At 44.5% G+C, this 21,389-nt stretch overlaps 2 protein-coding genes across 2 annotated transcripts in view; both read right to left on the bottom strand.

Moving 5' to 3' along the window:
* The window catches only part of HSPA4 (heat shock protein family A (Hsp70) member 4), a 52,165-nt gene extending 31,151 nt beyond the window's left edge, over positions 1–21,014 (bottom strand). The window contains exons 1-6 of the mRNA XM_083181965.1: positions 20,772–21,014; positions 9,410–9,467; positions 8,918–9,058; positions 8,584–8,706; positions 8,034–8,133; positions 6,584–6,717 (exon numbers count right to left, since the gene is read on the bottom strand). Coding sequence (XP_083038091.1) covers positions 6,584–6,717; positions 8,034–8,133; positions 8,584–8,706; positions 8,918–9,058; positions 9,410–9,467; positions 20,772–20,878 — 663 coding nt within the window. The 5' untranslated portion in view covers positions 20,879–21,014. The remainder of the gene's footprint in view (positions 1–6,583; positions 6,718–8,033; positions 8,134–8,583; positions 8,707–8,917; positions 9,059–9,409; positions 9,468–20,771) is intronic.
* LOC146074154 (uncharacterized) lies at positions 919–6,429 on the bottom strand. The gene is made up of 2 exons (XM_083181963.1): positions 6,078–6,429; positions 919–5,763 (listed from the first exon to the last, which is right to left on the bottom strand). The coding sequence occupies exon 2, from the start codon at positions 4,137–4,139 to the stop codon at positions 1,263–1,265; it is 2,877 nt and encodes a 958-aa protein (XP_083038089.1). The 5' UTR covers positions 4,140–5,763; positions 6,078–6,429; the 3' UTR covers positions 919–1,262.
* Positions 21,015–21,389: the final 375 nt, after the last annotated feature.

The following is a 21,389-nucleotide window of genomic DNA, read 5'->3' as shown; positions in this document are numbered from 1 at the left end:
GAAAGTTATCTGGTATTACCCCGGGCTCAGGCAGCGTAAATACACCATAAAAATAGCTAGGAGCACAGCACACTAAGTGGTTTGAAAGGTGCCCTATGACCGGTCAGTCAGCCGGGACAGCGGGGCTCGCAGTGTCAGAGTGAAATACACTGCGCCCGCTTGTCATGTCGGCTGGCAAATGACGTGGCCGGTTCTCAGTACCGTGTGCGGCAGTGGCCGGGTAGGGCTGTGAGCCACTACTGATATACTCCGTGCTAGTCTGCCGCAGATCAATGCTTAATGCACGCCACTCAGTTACCGCTAGAAAAAAAAATACAGATCAAAATGCAATAATGTAAGGGAGGGGAAGTGGGAGCACACCACGGAGTGTACGGTCGGCGTACGCTTCGCTAGTGAGCTTTGTCAGGTCAGGTCTTGACGAAGCTCACTAGTGAAGCGTACGCCGACCATACACTCCGTGGTGTGCTCCCACTTCCCCTCCCTTACATTATTGCATTTTGATCTGTATTTTTATGTTGTACTACATACATAATTAAAGCAAGAAACTATGAAATAAAAAAATTCACACACACACACACACACTACTTAAGTTATGGTCTCAAGTTAAGTCAAATCACATTTTTACCTTACTTCAAAGACAGTTTTACAGACATTCAAGTTGTATTGTCTAAGTTTTGTTTCTTAGGACCTACATTGTGTGTTCGTGCTGCTGCAAGAGGTAAGAATTTCCCCATACATGCTGGGCATAAATAGCCCAGTATGTATGGACCTTTACAGTTTATGCTTTAAAGAGCAACAACCCCAAAAAAAAAGTGCAAGAGCCAGACTCTCTAAAATAATACAAACTACTTACAATATTATAAAAAGATTCAAACAAAAAAGAGGATTTTGGTACTTACCGGTAAATCCATTTCTCTGAGATCAGCAGGGACCACTGGAATCACATCGGGGTATTAGAGCTGGGAATGCTGGGAGCTAGGCACTTCTTAATAATAATTAGGGGATACTGGCTCCTCCCCTCTAAGACCCACAATCCCCCAGTGAGGAAATTGGCCCCCCAGAGGAAAGGGTTACAGAACAAAACCATAACACAACCATACATACAACACGCAGATATCGGACCGGGCTGCAACAGCAACCACAACAGGCAGAATCCAACAGCCGGGCGGGTGTCCAGTGGTCCCTGCTGATCTCAGAGAAATGGATTTACCGGTAAGTACCAAAATCCTCTTTTCTCTGACATGCAGCAGGGACCACTGGAATCACATCGGGGAGGTTCCAAAGACCAAGCCCCGGGAGGGAGAGTGCTGGGGATTCTGTAAGACCAGACGACCAAAGGCTGAAGCTGAAGTTGCAAAAGTATCGAACTGGTAAAACTTAACAAACGTGTTCTGAGACGACCAAGTGGCCGCTCTGCACAGCTGAGAGATAGTAGCCCCTCTCTCAGCAGCCCACGACGTACTCACCGATCTGGTAGAGTGAGCTGTTACGGAGACAGGGGGCACCTGTCCCGCATGAAGATAGGCACTACGGATCGACCACTTGATCCATCGTGCAATTGTCTGTTTTGACGCAGGCCACCCCCTGCGGAATGCGTCGTAGAGAACAAATAAAGAATCCGATTTGCGTATAGACCTGGTTCTCTTGACGTAAATCCGAAGAGCCCTGACCACGTCCAAGGAGGATTGCTCCGGTGATTCTCCCTGAAAAGCCGGAACCACGATAGGCTGGTTTATGTGGTATGAGGATACCACCTTCGGAAGGAACCCTGCCTGGGTACGCAGCTCTGCCCTGTCCTCGTGGAAAATTAGATAAGGGGGCCTGCATGACAGAGCACCCAGCTCTGAAACTCTGCGAGCTGAGGCCAGGGCCAGTAAAAGAACTGTTTTCCAGCACAAGAACTTCAGTTCCACCCTGTTCAGTGGCTCAAATGTCTCAGACCTCAAGAAGGCTAGTACCAAGTCCAGATCCCAAGGAGCTGTGGGAGGCACGAAGGGAGGCTGAACTCGGAGAACCCCTTGAAAAAATGTTTGTACCTCAGGAATGAGGGCCAATCTCCTCTGAAAGAGAACAGACAAGGCCGAGACCTGGACCTTGAGAGAGCCCAGTCTCAGACCCCCATCCAACCCTCTCTGTAAGAACAACAGAAGGCGGGACAATTTGAATACTCGGAATGGCCAGCCCTTACCCTCGCACCAACCCGCATATGAGCGCCATATTCTGTGATAATGCGCTGCTGAGGCGGGCTTCCGGGCCCTTAACATCGTAGGGATTACAGCTCTTGGAATTCCCTTCTCCCGCAAGACCTCGGTCTCAACAGCCACGCCGTCAAATGTAGCTGTGGCAGATTCTGATGAAAGAAGGGTCCTTGAAGGAGCAGATCCGGTCTGAGGGGCAACCGAACTGGCTCGTCTGCCAGTAACATCTGGATGTCTGAGAACCACGTCCTGCGAGGCCACCAGGGTGCTATGAGAATAGCCTGCACTGGCTCCCTCTTGAGTCTCTTCAGTACCTGGCCCAGAAGTGGAAGTGGCGGGAACAGGTAGACAAAGCTGAACTCCCACGGGGTCGACAGAGCGTCTGCCGCTATGGCCTGAGGGTCTCTTGTACGAGCCACGTACGTTGGTAGTTGGTGGTTCTTTCGAGACGCCATCAGGTCCACCTCGGGAACTCCCCACCTGTCGGTGAGTTCCCGAAACACCTCGGGGTTGAGAGACCACTCGCCTGGGTGAAGGTCCTCCCTGCTGAGGAAGTCGGCCTCTAGATTTTCCCGACCTGGAAGGAACACTGCTAGCAGAACTACTCCTGATCGTTCTGCCCACTGAAGAACCTTCTTTACCTCCTTCATGGCCATGCTGCTCCTCGTGCCGCCCTGCCTGTTCACATAGGCGACTGCCGTGGCATTGTCCGACCTTATCTTTATGTGTTGACCCTGAAGGAACTCCTGAGCCTCCAACAGAGCATTGTAGATGGCTCTGATCTCCAACACATTGATGGACAAGCGCCTCTCCTGCAGGTCCCACCTGCCCTGGAGGCAGAGATGAAGAACTACGGCACCCCAGCCGCGTAGACTTGCGTCCGTTGTCAATACAATCCAGTCCTGGACTGCAAACCGACGACCCTCTATTAGATTCCTTCTGTGTCTCCACCACAGTAGTGAATGTCTTGCCTCGGCCGACAAGTGGATTCTTTTGTGCAGATTCAGGTGCGAGCCCGCACCCTTTCTGAGAAGATCCAACTGAAACGGTCTTGAGTGGAAACGTCCCCACGTCAGAGCTGGGAAGGCTGCCACCATCTTCCCTAGCAGCTGAGTGCACAGATGGAGGCTGATCCTCTGTGGAAGCAAGATCCTCTGCACTAGGTGCAAGATAGCCTGGATCTTGTCTTCCGGCAGGAAGATTCTCAGAGACTCCGTGTCTAGCCAAAGGCCTAGGAACAAGATCCTCTTGGATGGAACTAAAGAGGATTTCTTGAAATTCATTATCCACCCCAGGCTGGTGAGCGTCTGAGTGGTTAACCTTGCATGACTCTCCAGTAACTCCCTCGATGGGGCCTTGATTAGGAGATCGTCGAGATAGGGAATTATTGTCACCCCTTGACATCTGAGGTATGCGACTGCTACTGATAGAGTCTTGGTGAATACTCTGGGCGCTGACGATAATCCGAAGGGCAGAGCCCTGAACTGAAAATGATCCCGACCGATGGCAAAACGAAGAAAGGCCTGGTGAGGGATGCAAATCGGGATGTGTAGGTAAGCATCCTTGATATCCAATGATATCATGTACTCCCCTGGCTCCAAAGAAGCAATCACTGAGTGGATTGATTCCATTTTGAATGGTTGATAAGAGACTAACAGATTCAAAGGCTTCAGGTTGAGAATGGGCCTGACTGACCCATCCGGTTTGGGGACTACAAAGAGGGTTGAGTAGAACCCTGTGTTCCTCTGAGTTGCTGGGACCGGCATGATGACCTGAGCCTCCAGCAAGATCCGAATGGCTTCTAGAAGGCTCGTTCTCTTTTCCTGAGATGTTGGCAGAGCCGTTGTGAAGAAACGAACCGGAGGAGTGGAGTCGAACTGAATCCGGTACCCCTCTGATACCACCCTGCGAACCCAAGGATCCTCCGAAAGGGAGAACCATTGGGTTCCGAAGGCCAACAGACGGGCACCTACTGGTAAACTGTTGACTGAAGCTGGTAAACCGTCATGCCACCGGCTTCTGCTGGGGCTTAGGTTCCTGGGCTCTTGGAGCAGCCTGAGGGCGGGCTCTGGCTCTGGACCCTCTAGAGGACTGGAAACCTCTTCCTCTACCCCGAAAGGTGCGCTGAGTCCGAAAGGACTGAAAAGATGGACCTGCGAACTGTCTTCTGGGAGGAGGAGGAGCTGCCGACGGTAAAAATGCCGACTTCCCTCCCGTCGCCTGTGAGATCCATTTGTCTAATTCAGGTCCGAAAAGGATGTCCCCGGAAAAGGGAAGACCCTCCACAGCCCTTTTAGACTCCGCGTCCGCCTGCCAAGAGCGAAGCCAGAGGGCCCGCCGTGCAGAAATGGCACTAGCTGATATTCTGGAAGAGATTAAGGATACATCTTTAGCCGCCTCTCCTAAGAACATAGCAGACTCCTTAACATGTTCAGCCAAGCAACGAATCTCATCTATAGGCATACCTGATTCCAATCCTTCAATGATTAGCTCCGCCCATCTAACATTTGCCCTATTTACCCAGGCCGAGACTATTGCCGGTCTGAGTTGAGTCCCTGCTGCTACATAAATGGCCTTGAGAGTAGCCTCCATTTTTCTATCTGAGGGATCTTTCAAGGCTGAAGCCCCTGGGACTGGCAGAGTTGTTTTCTTGGATAGACGGGAAACTGAGGTGTCCACCGGAGGTGGAGTCTCCCACTTGCTCAGGGCCGCAGGCTCAAAAGGATACAGAGAAGGGAAGCGTCTGGGAATCTGAAAACGTTTGTCCGGATTCCTCCATGCAGCCAGAAGCTGATCCTGATTTGGACAAGGAAAGACCACTGATGTCTTCTGAACCCCTCCAAACAGATCAAACTCCTGTGGCTCTGGTCTGGGATCCTCCGGTAAACGAAGAACCTCCTTTACCGCCATAGTGAGAGCCTCTATCCCTAAAGGAGTCGGCTCTCCCTCAGGAATGACATCCTGAACCTCTTCCCATTCACCATCCTCCATTTCATGAAATGGATCTTGATCCTCCTCTAAATCATCTTCCACAATAATAGCCTGATAAGGTCGCTTATTGCTAGATGTAGAAGGCCTCTCTGGTCTGGCCATGGAGTTAGCTAACCCCTCCACCGACCTTGCTAGGGCTGTAGCCCAAGATGGCTCCGCTCTGCGAGCCAGCGCCAATTCAGAAGTGAGCTTTGACATAGTACCCACTAAGGTAGAGGCCCACTGGGGCGCCTGAGACCCCGCCAGTGATGCAGATTCAGCACCTGAACATGACTGACAAACAGTGGCATTACCCTCAGCTGTGTATTGAGAAAACTTAGCTGTACAGACAGTACAAGCAAAAACCTTCTGAGAGGCTTTGGATTTGCCCGTCATGATCCCTGCTCGCCCGGTCCAACACAGCGCGCGATACAGGTGCAAACACACACACACACTGAGTACAGATACACCTCTCACAAGCCAAAAACCTCAGGGTTCTGTGAGACCTGGAGGAGAATGAGCCCTATAAGAGACAATACAGCGCAAAACACTGTGTCAGTAACAAAACCTTTAGAGCCTTCCAAGCTGCAGTAACCTGTGAACAGGAAAGAGTCAGCTTACTGTGTATCTGTGTAATGGCCGCGCCATGCCGGCCTCCGTTTTACAGCGTGTCCCCTCTCCCTCTGCTTAGCCAACCTGTGGCGTTCTGACAACGTCCCGAGGCACCCGCTTGCTAGCGCTCACTCCTGCAATACCTCCGGCACTTAGTACAGCCGCGTGGTATAGTACAGCGATACGCGCCCTTCGCAAGATGGCGGCGCCTCACCTCGCTGCAGAGACCCGCGCACAGCGCGGCTGACAGAGAAGCAGGGGACGGCGTGTGGAAAGTGCGCTCAGCGCTTTACTCACCACCGGAGGCTTCCTTCGTGACTGGCGTCCCCTTTGCTGGAGGGGCGGCAGGAGCACGGAACCCGTGCAGGCAGGCACCTTTAGTGAGGTCCTGACTGACGACCTGGAACTCCAGGGGCGCTGAATGCCCGGACCCACACCTTTCAGTAGGTGGGGAAGGGATTCTATCAAGTAAAGATGTAAAAAATTCTATTGTAAAGCCAAAGCTAGAAAAATGTGCAGGAGCAGAAAAAACTGTGACCTAACTCCCTGGCACAATTTTCTCACTGGGGGATTGTGGGTCTTAGAGGGGAGGAGCCAGTATCCCCTAATTATTATTAAGAAGTGCCTAGCTCCCAGCATTCCCAGCTCTAATACCCCGATGTGATTCCAGTGGTCCCTGCTGCATGTCAGAGAAACTAATGTTATACTTGGCTTACTTTTCAAAAGAACCAATTGAACCCTATAAATCAAACATTAAAAATAAAAAAAATTTTATTCCAACAGGATGTGAAGCAGTAACTTACTTTGAGTTTCCCTTTGTTAAAAGCACACACAGATACTTGATATGCAGAATGGCCCATGTCTACAAATACCACCATTCTTGGCTTCTCCTCTGGGGCAGGCAGATCTTGTTTATAAATTCCGTAAGCAAGAGCAACTGAGAAGGAAAAAAAAAAACATAAAACCACAATGAAATAAAGCATTTAAAAGTATTTAATGCAATAAGCCAACAATTACCGTAGTGGTGAATAAATGTATGCTTACATTAGTATAGCCAAGAATTTTTCTTCCTTCTAAACTAAGCAAACTGCACATACTGTAGCTCTCTACTGTACTATAGGGAACAATGGAAACCTTGGAATATATTGGCATAACAGTGAGCACTTCACGATTCCCTACCAAACCTGTAACTCCTCCCCTGATACAGCCATCTGCAGCAGGAAAAAGTGCAAAAAGGATGGGTGTTCTATATACACTGTAGAATTAATCAGTCCTGCCCTCTGCTGCTTCCTATGAGAGATGGCCAGAGGGTACCTAGTCACTAGTGCAGTGTCCCCAGGTCACAATGCAAACAGAGCTACAGAAGCACAGTTGAAAGAAATTCCTTTCAAACACCTGCCCAGTAAATTTCTATTAGGCACTCTCTGGATGCCAGGGGTGCTAGCCATGTGGCCTGTGGTCCAGTTTATTGCCAGCATCATTTCCTCAGCATGGAACTTCTGGCCTGAACACATTGGGTGATCCGCACTGCAGCCAACAAATACACTTTCCAATGGCGGCGAGGGAGGACCTAGTTAACTTGCCATTCCCTTGTCTGTACATGCACAGACACGCAGGAGAACTCATCGGCATCAGCATACTCTGTACACCCCAACGATGAAACCGCTCATTTTAGCACTGCAAAGCGATATCGCCCACCATACACACTTGGTGACATCACTCAGAAGGGCTCAAATGAGCAGTTTCGCTTATTTTATCGTTTAGTGTATACAAGGAGTACAGTGAGAGCCATGGCCGGGAAATACACAGTTCATTTAGTCATTGAAAAAGGCCACTAGAAAGACATGCGCAGACGCCCTATGCACAACATGCCCTTACACCAGTGTTGTATTGGGGAAAATCCCCAACAATCGCATCAGAGATCAAACATGTAAAAATCCTGCCCCCTGTTGGTATTGCATGCTATACCTCGCACTAGTGACTAGACTCTACACTCATTTACAAGCAGTTTGAGCCTATTGAGTGAAGATCACAATTTCTAGAGGTTAAGGATATCAGCTTGTAATTAGCAAGAAATCTTTTGCCGATCTTAAATATATGCTGTCCCTGTCAATTGGATGGACACCATTGCTCTATGGGAAAAGGTCTTTGCAGCATAAAAAAAATTGATTGCCTTCAGAATAAAATTCTTGGTTCTCTTGTAGACAGAAGGCTTTATCTTTCAGCAAAGTCATCATTTGTTTCTGCTGTTACCTGCAGTCGTTTCATTAATTAGTCGTAGACAGTTTAGCCCAGCGATCTGTGTGGCATCCATTACAGACCTCCTCTCTGCATCAGTGAAGAAGCATGGAACCTGAAATGATAGTAGTAAGGAGGAGTGACTGCACAGTACAGGCAACCAACAGGGTTTAACGTATACATCTTAAGCCATCATTTTACACGCCAAACCTCTAAGATCATTACTGGTCAAATGTGTGTGGCTTAACAGTCATGAGCTGATTGGCCGGTGATAAAGTACCAGCCACTATCACTTCTTTATACATCTACCCCTCGGTGGGAATCTAGAGCAGTATTTTAAAGGACTATCTGCAGCCACCATACTCTGATCTGGTATTACACTGGCAGGGTTGGTGCAGCTCATATTATCACCCTCGCTCACATAGGAGTGCAATAGTTGTACCGATGAGCTTCTAAAGAGTTCCTTTTCTTTATACATGTTAAACCATGTTTTTGAAATGCTGTAATCAACATATGACCCTCATTATAAATATGGGACGACCTACAAGCACAAAGAATTACTTACAGAAACAACACAGTCAACTACAGGTTTCTTCAATGCGCTCTCTGCGGTTTCTTTGAGCTTGGTCAGCAGCATGCCGGACACTTGTTCAATAGTAAAGTTTCGTTCCTCTTCCAAATACATGACCTATATTATAAAAGTCAGATAATATACATGTAAAATTACTTCCCAATTCTTTAAAAAAAAAAAAAAACACACACACACACACACACAAAACATTGGACAGATTGTCCCTAAATTTTTTTTTACAAAATAAAATTAAAGCCCCGATAGGCAGAAAGAAAAAAAAAATCTTAAAATGAAGGTCAGACAAGCATACTCTTATCACCAGATTTACCTGGATACCAGCTGAGCCTGTTGGTAACTCCACAAGCTCACAGGCCAGACCTGGCTTCTCAGCCTGGACGAAGGGGTCGGTGTAAGCTCGCCCATGAAACCTTTTGAAGCCTTGTAGCGTGTTCTTTGCATTGGAAATAATCTAGGAGAGACCAGGAAAAGTGACTCAGCGGGTTAGCAAAAAGGAAATCTTTCCTTATAAACACTCACATTAGAGGAAACAGGAACGCTCATGTGATAAACAGTTCAAGCCCTTAGTCAGGAGAATTAGAGGTCCACATAGAGATTACACAGAGAGACAAGTATAACCCAATAAATACTATAGTATGAGTCACAGTAACATAATGGTGAGGCATCATCTTCACAGCAAGCAGTGACAGCTGTACTTCGCAATAGGCGTTGAGCTAATATAGATTCACCCAAGGAGAGAAGTCAGTCACATTAAACTGAAAGGACATTACCAGCCAGCAAATCACTTGGGAAAACAACTTACCTGGCTTTTTGCTGCTGCACCAATAGATCTGCTTTTAGGGCCGAAAGAAATGCATGCCCTGCAAAACCAAACATAGTGTTATTAAATAATCAGCACAATACGGACTACTTGGTTATTTTGTTTATAAAATCAGACAGAAACCAGGTATATGGACCATTCAATAGTGGAAAGGTTGACATTTACTGACCTACAACTACGTAAAACATAGTACTGGACTGCAGCCAATAAGTCATAGAGATTGCCACACCTATCATAAAGCGTTTATTAGGCACCACTTTATTGTGAGGATCTCAAACCGTGCTTCTAAAGCATATAGTCAGCAATAGAGCGGCCAAGGGCTTCTCTGATTTTTATGCAAATTCTGAAAGTAATGGCCACCCCAAGTGCAGAGACCCCCTTCCTGCAGACAATGCTCAGGTGTTTGGAAGACAGCATCTACAGCAGCCACAAAAGTAGGAAGAACCTACTACCTGCTAAGTACACGATCAAGCAGATTCTTATACAATTCACGATCACAAGCAAGCACAAAATACAGAATGACAGATGAAATAGTGTTTGCATCTTAAAATTATGATTTAACCCAGCAGTTCCCAAACCCTTTTTTTGGATCACTGAGTCCTAGTGCATCAGAATGGTTTTCACTGCACCTCTAGGCCAAAGGTTTTCTTATTAGTAATATTAAAATGAAGCACATTGCGTGATTTAAACCAAAAAACGGCATATTATGTTATGAGGTACAGTGTGCAATTCGGTTTATCCACATCGTTTATGACTAGCAGCCACCAACAGAGATTTTTCAACAAGTTTGAATAAGTTCTCTTGACCACCAATCCGAGGCACCCATGAAATTACCCTAAGGTATCCCAGGGTGCTACAGAACAAAGTTTGGGAACCACTGATTTAACCAAATGTCTGAAATCTGACATCAATTAAAACCTTTTAAAATAACTGGATTAGTGTGATGGCAATTATACTACTAATAAAAAACCTAAGGGGGTAAAAAAGAAAAAAAAAAGTTGTGCATCTAAGGAACCCCTGCTGTTCATATCAGGATACATTGCCTTGGAAAAACATGACAATTAAATAGTGTTGCTATGCAACTGATAAAGAACAGACCCCAAGACAACAGCCAAGAATAACTGTCACAACTGTTAATACCAGCAACTTCAAAACATTGTTTCATGAGCTGAATCCTGTATCCCAAATTATGTAAATTTGATTATGTCATACAATGCTGTGCAATAGGCAGGTGTGCAAAAAAATATGCAAAAAAACAGTATCAAAAATAGAAGTGTTAAAGGTTTTTGTTTTTTTTTTTAACATCAATTATGAAAATTTAACAGATTTTAGAATAAAAAAAAAAAAAAAAAAAAAAAAAGCGTCAATGGAGCAGATGTATTAAGCCTGGTAAAGTGTAAGGTGATAACACTGCAGCCAACTCCTAATTGTCATTTTCATACATAGCCGATTGGCTGGTGCATTATTCACCTTCCACAAGGCCTAATACATCTGCCCCAATACTTGGTGTGACCACCATTTACCTTCAAAAACAACATCAATTCTTCTAAGTACACTTGCACCAAGTCAGATTTGTAGGATTATAGTCATGTGTATTATTAACCAGTCATACCAAACAGGTGATCATGATAGTGTTCATATGTAGTTTATCAGTCATTACTAGAGAGAAAGCTGTGTAGGAGACCAAACTATGCAACAAAAGGGGAGGTTGTAGAGCAGGAGTGGCCGGACTTCTGTAACCCAGGATCTACTTTTTGTACACTTATTTACCAGTGATCTCCTGGCGTCCCGCCCGGGGCCAAATATTCCCCTCCCAGTGCAATATGCCAGTCGGTACGAGACAAAATTTACATTATGCCAAAGAATCAGAGCAACTATGCCCACTAATCTAACACAGGGTCACCTATGCTGTGCCACTCCACCCTTCTTTGCTGGTGACAAAAGCTAAACTACCATGTAAAACCCCTTTCCCTAGGACAGTGCGCAAATATATTTCAAAGGGGAATGGGATTTCAAGATGTGCTTCTTCAAAAGAGCTTTAACAGCACAATAATGGGCAACTCTGAGGACCATGCATGCAGCAGTTGGCCTAGGAGACCTAGGGGTTATTCTAGTTCACACGCAAAGGCACGATCACTCTCGGATGGCCAAAACCATGTGCACTGCAGGTGGGGCTGATGTAACATGTGCCAGAGAGTTACGTTTGGGTGGGTTATTTTGTTTCTGTGCAGGATAAATACTGGCTGCTTTTTATTTACACTGCAATATAGATATCAGTTTGAAGTACAAAGCCTGCCCGAATCTAACACTCTGCACATGTTACATCAGCCCCACCTGCAGTGTACATGGTTTTGTTCATGAGAGTGATTGTGCCTTTGCGACTGAACTAGAATAACCCCCTTAGTGCATCTGATCAAAGACATAAAATGCTTGGTTCCCTTTGAAATCAGAAGATGTCCACTAGTGGCTTCAGCTCAGAACTGTCCGAAACCAGTCAGACCCAGGGACACCTATGTACTGTTTGGAGAACTGCAGCCAAAAAGCCATACCAATTATTTGGAAACAGGGCCAAGTGACTCAACAGTGCATGAAAACACAGGGGGTGCTGAAAGATGACAGCAGGTGCTCTGCACTCATGAATCAGGATTTTAAATATTTGGCAGTAACAGAAAGCTGTTTGTTTGCTGAAGGGGTGTAAAACAAGAAAGAAAAAAAAAAGGGACTCAAGAGGAATGGAGTGGTTCTCAAGGCTGCAGACACTGTGCCACCCTCCCGCCGCTAATAGGCTGACAGCCACGCTCCTCAGAGGTCAGTATTAAGCGGCATGTTAGCGCGGCGGGAAGAGCGGACACGCTGCCAAACAGTGCAGCGTGTAACTCAACTCTTCCAGCTACATCCCGCCTCCCCCCCCCCCCCCACTCACCATGCTGACAGCCTGCTCACCTCCGCTGACACGCAGCCAATCGTAGCGCAGGTGCTGGAAGTCAGGGTCAGTGCTTCTGCCTTCAATAAGCAACAGAAGAGGCCAGCAGTGAGTATTGCTGGCAAACTATAATATCTGTGTCACTGCTCGGGGGGGCATTATCTGAATTTGACTCTGCTGGAGGGGGGGGGGGGGGGGGGGGGGGCATTATATGAATTTTACTGCAGGAGTAAACTAGTGCTGTTACTAATTGTATGCTGATTTAAATAAACAAAAAATTATTTTTTTTATTACTTAATGTAGCATATTTTAAGACTTTTCATGCATATTTCAAGCTTTTTATGTTGCATATAATCCTGTCTATTCATTACCATACCTCAGCTAAATGTAAACTCTCATTAGCTTGTATGTGCTCAAGTTCCATATTAAAAATGCAACTTTCTGTTAATTTTCTATATCAATAAAGATGGCATTAAGTTAAATCACCATACACACTAGAAGAGTTTTAAAAGATATCGCTCGGAAGGGCCATTCTGAGCGATATAGTTTTAAAACGTAACTATTGTTTATGCTTAATATCCTTAATGGTGACATCCCCGAACGATATAATTACACAACACTGTTTTAAGTATGTATTCGCTATATAGGTTTACCAGCGACTCTGCTGGTATAGTTAATTGCTAATCGGCTACTGTGTACAGTAAATTTAAAATATTACATTAATAGAAGGGCCATACAATGAAAGATTACGGGGAAAAAAAACACGGAAGACAGAGTTAATAGGAAGAATCGTGGATGTGAGTTTCTTGATTTGTACGATCAGTCTTACAGCAGTACAGACCTATCTATCGGCCAAAACACTGGCACAAACACACAGTAGCGGCTGCTATAACAAAGGCACCCACATTCCAATCACCCCCAATGTATGGTAGAACATGCTCATGAATTGGAACTAAAATACACATCTTATTCCTATTACCTCCAACAACAAAAAAAATAACTCCATTTCAAAGGATTACATTTTGCAAGGGATGTTTGTTATAGGTCCCATAACATGAAAATTTACAAATGATACTGGACCAAAAGCCTGCTTTACAGTTTCCTGGAAAACTGTGGAACACTGAAAAAAAAAAAACTGGTTTTATTTAAGCAATTAGGATGAGGCGCATTCACTAGGCAACATTTTGTGAGTCATGTAACTGGATCCGTCTAGACCGGTCTGTGTATTGATTTATTCCTGCATTTTACTTGACAGAATCAGTTTAAGATAAATAAAGCAACGCTTCTACTTTTGATGCCTCTCTTTACACTTTTTAAAATAACAATTAGCCTTGATTTTGGTTGTGTTTAAAGTCGGCCATCCATCAGAATGATTACAGTTCCAAATGCACGATTTAGACGGCTCGTACCAAGCATGGGCCAGCGGGTCGCATCTTATGTAAATGCTAATGATCAGTATGCTGGGAGTTGCAGTTCTTATGTGAAATTACACACAATCTATCATGTGTCTGGGAAGCTGCTGGGGAGTTCAAGGGAAATCTTAACACGATCTGGAGGAGATGCTGGTCATCCTGATGTATGGCCTGCTGTTGGGTACACATCTGAGCTGTTCACACAACAATTTGGTAAGCTATACTTTTCAGCAGGGAAAGTATGTCTGTCCAGACATCACCACTACCCATACAGTTATCATTCTGCCAAGTTCCTGCGACCTGCAGCCGGTTGGTGTATCCACCACCCGTACTCACAGGCAGATGTACAGATATATCTTGCATCTGCTGTGCTGCAGAGCTAGCCTGATGTCTGAACATATGGGCTGTACACATGAGCAATATATCACTTGTGCCTGTACAAATGATATCACATAACATGTACCCAGTTTTAGAGGAAGATCAGTTTCTGGGTGTCCAATCCCACATCTAAAGTGATGGAGATCAGGGGACACGATCCAAATGTTACCCTTTTCTTATATCATGCATTCTGCTCCCAAACAGGCTTGGTTTTGCCATGTAAAGCAGAAAGACCAGTCTAAAGTACTGAGTGCAACACATAAAGCACTGTTTTGGTGCCCTGAACAACTTTTTGTACAATTCTGCTCACCACCGCCAGGGATGCAGGTAACCATTGAACTGCTCTGTTGTGCCCCATCTAGTGGTAATCAAAGATTAAAAAAAAAAAAAAAAAAAAAAACTAGATACCCCCCCACAGCATTACAAATATAGTATAGATTCTACATGAATGCAGTCAGCTTCCAAGTTAGATATTAACACTATAATGTCTTAATTCTTAGCCCTTGCTGAGCAAGATCTTTTTCTAGATCCTCTAGTGCAGGGGTGGGGAAACTTTTCTGTGCCAAGGGCCATTTGTATGGGGAAAAAAAAAATCCTTCGGGGGCCATATGTAAAAATTTCTCTTACAAAGTGTCCTGCTGCAGCCATCCCACACTCTGGCGACTGCCGCTGAATAGGACTGACAGTCTCCGGCTATTGTTGATTAAGCGGAATCTCGAGAGAACTGCCAACCTCTTGCGAAAATTCTCCTGTACTTTACTCCCGGCAAAGCCGACAGGCGAGTGGGTGGGCGACTGGCTACAGGGGCCACATATGGCCCCCGGGCCTAAGGTTCCCCACCCCTGCTCTAGTGTGTATGGTGCTTTACATTGTAGTCCCATTTATTAGCACTGCATGTAATAGAACACAAACCATCCGCAAACTGTATTGACTCTAAATAATGCAAAATTATATTTTTAGACAATAAAGGGGGAAGGATAAAAACCATAACAAAACAAGCAAGGGTGAACGAAAATTTATGCAAAATTTTGATTTATGGAGTGGAGTAAAACTAATATAAATGGATATCAACTTCTTAAACAAGTAATCCAGAGAGGAGTAATTCCGGTACTTATGTAGTATCTGGGCTGCCGATTTTGTGATTGTATGCCTTACCTTAAGGCATACAATCAGATGCGATGCGATTTTGCATAGGATTCAATGTTAAGAAGGTCCTGTTCATTTCCCCACTATCCAAGTGGGCATAGAGTTGATTTTATATAGTGTGGCGAGCGCAGCGAGCCCGAAGCGTGGCGAGCCCCGCGAGGGGACGCATATTTCTTAAAAAGTATTCTGCGTCCGCTCGCCACGCTTCGGGCTCGGTGGCTCGCCACGCTTCGGGCTCGGTGGCTCGCTACGCTCGCCACAGGTTTATATCCAACTCCATGCCCACTTGGATAGTGGGGAAAGGAAAAGGACCCCTTTTTCCCATTGAATTCTATGTTAAAATGGACTCAGACCATTTTAACATTGAATCCTATGGAAAAATCTTGACCATCGCATACGATTTGGTCGCATGCGATGCGATTTCTAAATCGGACGCCCAGATACTACATAAGTACCGTAATTCCTTTAATTCACACTGGAAGCACTTTTCAGATGCACCATTCACACATTTTGTGAGCTGAAATGCTGTAACTCCATTATAGACACAAGACTCCATATTGAAAAGGGTCACAGAATAGGCCATCAGACTGATCCCAAAATATCTCAGTGGTTTCAACAGTAATTTATGAATTAGATTTGGGGTAAAGCATATTACACATGGAGGCGGAGTCAGTAGAACCACATCATTTAAACCAGTTTGATGGACTTGCATTATAGCAATGCTATGTGATAATACTTATGTAGTACAGGTTGAGTATCCCTTATCCACAAGGCTTGGGACCAGACATTCCGTATTTTGGAATATTTTTATATTTGAATGTATCTTGAGCAGTGTTAAATTTATTCAGCGAAGAATTAGACTAAAACTATTAGTCTATGAAGGATTTTTCTGTGGCTAAATTGTGACGATAACAGGATTTTTTATTAACAAAAAAGGTTAACTAAATATTTGTCCATGTTCTCATAACTAAAATTGAGTAAACATTGCTGTATCATTTTAGTCAGGAAACCACTTTGTTTGTGGGATTATTTTTTTGGATTCTTTAATCAATATCTGTATTTTATACAGTTTTATCCATCCTCTCTGGCCCAAGAATTACTTACTTGCACTGTGGCGCAACAACTCTTGACATGAGAACCACTCTAATGCTGTGTACACACAGGGTAATATGATTGCTGGGGATATATTGCTAGCAATATATCCCCAGCAATCATATTGCTCAGTGTCTCCTTTTCATCAGCGATGAAAAGGAGACACTGCTACGGGGCGGAGGGGGAGCGCAGCAGCAGCAGACGCTGTGGCACTTTGATGGGAGGAGGAAGGGAGCAGCGGCACGTGGCGGGGGAGATCAACGCTGATCTCCCCGGCGCTGACCTCCCGGCACAGCGATCGCCGGGGAAAGCCGCTGGAGCATGCTCCTGCGACCATTAGACAGTGCACACGGGAGCGCGCAGCTGGCGATTTATCGCTCAGCAACCATATTCCCAGCGATTTTACATGAAATTGCACCCGTGTGTACTCAACTTAAGTTTATGTAGCTAGCTAATTTTAGCTAAATAGCTATATACTGGTAGGTTAATTGGCTCCCAACAAAATTTACCCTAGAATGTCTGTGTGTGCGTGTACATGTGATAGGGAATATAGAGTGTAAGCTCCACTGGAGCAGGGACTGATGTGAATGTTCACCTATACTCTGTAAAGCGCTGTGGAATATGTATGCGCTATAAGAAAAACTGTTAATAAAATATATTATATGCATCCTTACAGATTTTTTATTTAGCAGTAGACTAGTACTACTACTAAACTGTATCAGGCAGGTTGTATTTTTCTTTAATTATTTAAATTAAGAATGAATATAAAAAAAAAAAAACCATTATATTCTTGAATTGATATTTACAGACAATAAACCTGCTATGAAAGAAATTGCATTTTTGTTTGATACCTAGATTAAACACATAGTGAAAGGTATACAAAGTATTCAAGGGAATGATAGAAAAATGATCTTCCGCAAATTCCATTAACGTATCAAACTGCAAAGCGAGGACTAAAGCAATGACTAAATTATACCCCATTCTCACTGCAGGCAAATTCCTGGGTCTAGCATGTCGACCCGGAAATTTGCCTTTCAACACAGGTTTTTTTTGCAGTGTGAACGGGTCGCATACCCGGATCTCATACACGGGTAAAACCCTTCTTTTTATCCGTGTTTGAGATCCGGGTATGCAGACACGGGTTGAGCGGTTCTCACTGCATATAAACCCGTGTTAAAAGGCAAATTACCGGGTAGAACTTCACCAGGGAATTTACCTTGCAGTGAGAACGGGGGTCCGTCCCTGCAGTCCTCGGCATTTTAATGCCGGGTAAAATCTGTGTATTTCTCACTCGCAGTGAGAACACAGTATTAGACGAAAAGGTTTGTCAAGATCCAATGGCTAAAACTTGACTAAGACCAAATTAAAATATTTGACTAAAACGTGACATTTAATTTGTCAGATTTAAGGAAAGGGACTTAGACTAAAACTAAATGAAAAAAACCTGCCGAAATGAACATGTATCTTGCATTTATGTTGTATAAACACAAACATATTTTATTTGTGCATGAAACAGTGTTAAAAACAGGAAACAAAGTTTGTGTACAATCTCATAGAAACATAGAACCTGACAGCCGATAAGAACCATTTAGCCCATCTAGTCAGCCCCTTTTTTTTTTAAACATGTTACCTCAAACCATATTTGATCCTTATTTTTTGTAAGGATATTGATATGCCAACCCCAAGAATGATTAAATTGCTCTACTCTATTTGCCTCTACCACCGCTGATGGGAGGCTATTCCACTTAGCCACTACTCTTTCTGTGAAGGAAGTCTCCCACCTGTACCTTGCTAAAATTATTGATATATTTGAAAGTTTCTATAATGTTCCCCTTTCCCCTTCTCTGCTCGGACACTAAATATTCAAATATTTATTTCCAAGCAATCATTCTTGCACATATTTAGTGCTAGTTACATATTTCCACAGTAGTGCCAATTACAGATGTCCCCAGTAGGTTTTTAGCAAAAAAAGAAAGAAGAAAAAAACCCACACATTTTGGAGACAATATTTTTTGGCATAATTTGGATAACGGATATTTGGAAAAGGGATACTTAACCTGTAGCAGATTACAAACCTACACCTACTTTAGAAGAAAGAAACCTGTTGCAAAAGTACCGCCAGTTGCAGACGAACAATTTCACCCACAATTCAGTTAATTTTATCGTATCATTTTATCATTAAACAAACTTAAGAACATCAGATTTTGGGTGTTTACTAGAGAATTATTGTCCCATTCCAAATTTCTTTCCTAATATTCTTACTGATTAATGACCTATCAGCAGAAAAGTCATATAGATGAAAAAAAGAATGACAATTGTGCAGCAAAACAGATCTAATCATCTGATCAAATTGCTTTTGGAACGTTATTTAGACCCGGGCGCTGTGTCCAGACAACATGAAGCCGATCGGCACAGTGAATGTACTTAATGTAACTAGTGTTGCCCAGTACCTGCTTTCCCTACATATACTCGGCTTCTACTGTTCTGTAAGTAGTTGATTTTAGTAATATGGACTCGTATCTGAGATGTCACCCCCATTTTACAAGTTATATAAAACTGTAAAATTTGGCAACCCGTAAGCTGCTTATACACATGGTTTGAGCTGCAATAATGGATTGGCAAATGCATATAAAGCTGGGTACACACTGAACGATATATATTTAACTATATGGAGGATACAGTAAACAATATAAAGTGCAAATCGCTCAGTGTATACCCACTATATTGTTAATGACCCCCGTCTGTACACGCAGCTCAATTTGACAATATGGTTTCCTAATTGGGTCCCGATTTGAGATCCAAGTAAATCCGAACCTGCACATCGCTAGTGTGTATGCACTATATAATTATCCCAAGGCACCACCAATATTAGCAGTGCCAGGTATCACTCAGGGTGTACCCAGCTTTACATGGCCCTGTAGGTGAAGAAAGTCCCAACAAAACGAAGAGGGGTAATCAATTGTTTGAGAGAAATCGCACTTTTTTTAAATTGTTCAGGAGCCAATTTTATTGTTTTTTCCCCACCAGCAATATACGGATGGTGAGTCACAATGGGGCAGATGTATTAAGCCTTAAGAAGAGATAAATGCAAGTGTAATAAGGAGAGATAAACATCCAGCCAATCACCTGCTAACTGCCATGTTACAGGCTGTGTTTGAAAAAAGTCAGTAAGGAACTGATTGGCTGGACGTTTATCTCTCCTCATCACACTTGAATTTATTTATTGTTAAGGCTTGATACATCTGCCCTAATGTCAGGTCTGCTGCAGTTATGGCCCATCCAGCCACAAAGCCCTACATCACCCAGATTTGTACTTGCATCTCAGGAATGTGATTGGAAATAAATGATAAAGTGCAGCCACAGTGCTGGTCAAACGAAACAATTTAATTAGTTGATGGTCACGTTAGTCAGATTCCCTAGATCAATTGAACCACTGGATAAAAAAAAAAAATACATAAAGAAACTGCATTTATGCAAGTCCAGCATTCAAGATTATGTATTGTGTGCATACATCTTACATAAGGAACAGGGATGTATTAAGCCTTCGCGTTATATAGTATTGACCCTAATGAACCCTATCTAAAACGTCAGTTAAGCTGCATTCACTAAATAGAGCTCACACCTATAATACTGTACAAAAATATAAAATAAAAATAAGGTTATTCAACCATTCTCGGTAAAACAGCACAAAACCGAGTGGACTCAGATAAACCTTCCTTAGAATAAGCATTCCTTAGAAAAAAAAAGACCTGCACGATAGTGCGGGCACGGAGCCACTAAGCAATTAGTAAGGACAGGCCCAGAAAGGGTGTCACTTGGAACTTTACACATTTAAAAGGCTTTATATAATAGATTTTAAAAAAAGATAAAAAATAAATAAATATAAAAATGGGGGGGGGGGGGGGGGGGGGTTCTGAGATCCTCATCCTCGAGAAAGAAACGCAGCCCTAAACAAATGAATGAATAAGTAACAAAGGCCCTCCCTAGTCAGTGACTTAACAAGCAGCGTGCAGGTACTGACAGGATATACATGGCCTAAGCTGCGTGTGGGGAAAGGTAAAATTAATACGAACAGGGGGGACATACAGTAAATGAACACTAATAAAATAGATATACATATATAAAACATACAAGGGTACATACAGACATTGTATATTACTATATTTCTATCATAACAGGTATATGTAGACTAAAGGAGAGGGCAGCCCCGTAGCACGCAGCAGCATCAGCGGGCGCCATGCACAGAGGCCTCCTGACCCTGTCGGGAGCCCTGGCCTTTCTCATGTCTCAGGACCGATGTGGGCGGATACGGTACATGTGCTGCTGCAGCAGCAGCAGCAGCAGCGCGGTAGACCGCAGCAAACAACATGGCGGCGCCGGGTATATCACTCACGGGGTGCTGCGGTCGCTGTACTCATTAGCCACAGTCTCGATGCCTCCGGCTCTGGCCACCGCGACATAGCAGCTCTGGAAACCCAGATCAATCCCCACCACCGACATGACTGCAGCGGGAGACACCGGCAGCTAGCAGTACTAGGGTCCGGAGAGCGGCCGCACTACGCTACTCCGCGCCTGCTGCTGGGAGATGAATGGGGCCGGGGAAGATCTCGAAAGATCTCGCTGTCAAAGGAGGAGTAAAGGAAAGAAACACCGCTAGCAAGTATCGCGATAGAGCGTACGTCACAGCCTCGGCCTAAACTAGCCTATCCGCTCCTTCCTGCAGATATGTGGGACCAACGAGCGGCACACAAGGGCGTGACGTCAGTAGATGGAGTGGGAGGTGCCTGGTGACTAAGCTCCCTCCCTGTGCGCCGCGCTCTCTGTAAGGAGGAACTTGGAGGGGGTCCTCCTGCGTCATGCGCACGTTGCTGCAGTTGCTACGGAGACTGCAGGGAGTGGGCGCTGGCCCCGCCCCTCAGGCTATAACTGCGCTGCAGAATTGATGAGGACCGGTCTGCACAATAAGCTATTTACATATAGGACATATATGCAAATGTCAATGGAAGCAATG

The sequence above is a fragment of the Crinia signifera genome, chromosome 4, assembly GCF_055691185.1.
Source record: "Crinia signifera chromosome 4, ASM5569118v1, whole genome shotgun sequence".
In the NCBI taxonomy this organism is placed as follows: Eukaryota; Metazoa; Chordata; class Amphibia; order Anura; family Myobatrachidae; genus Crinia; species Crinia signifera.
This window is presented reverse-complemented; position numbering and strand designations above follow the sequence as displayed.

What these genes read in the sequence shown, in the direction of transcription:
- LOC146074154 (XM_083181963.1), bottom strand. Translation starts at nt 4,139, where the DNA reads ATGGTTCTCCCTTTCGGAGGATCCTTGGGTTCGCAGGGTGGTATCAGA.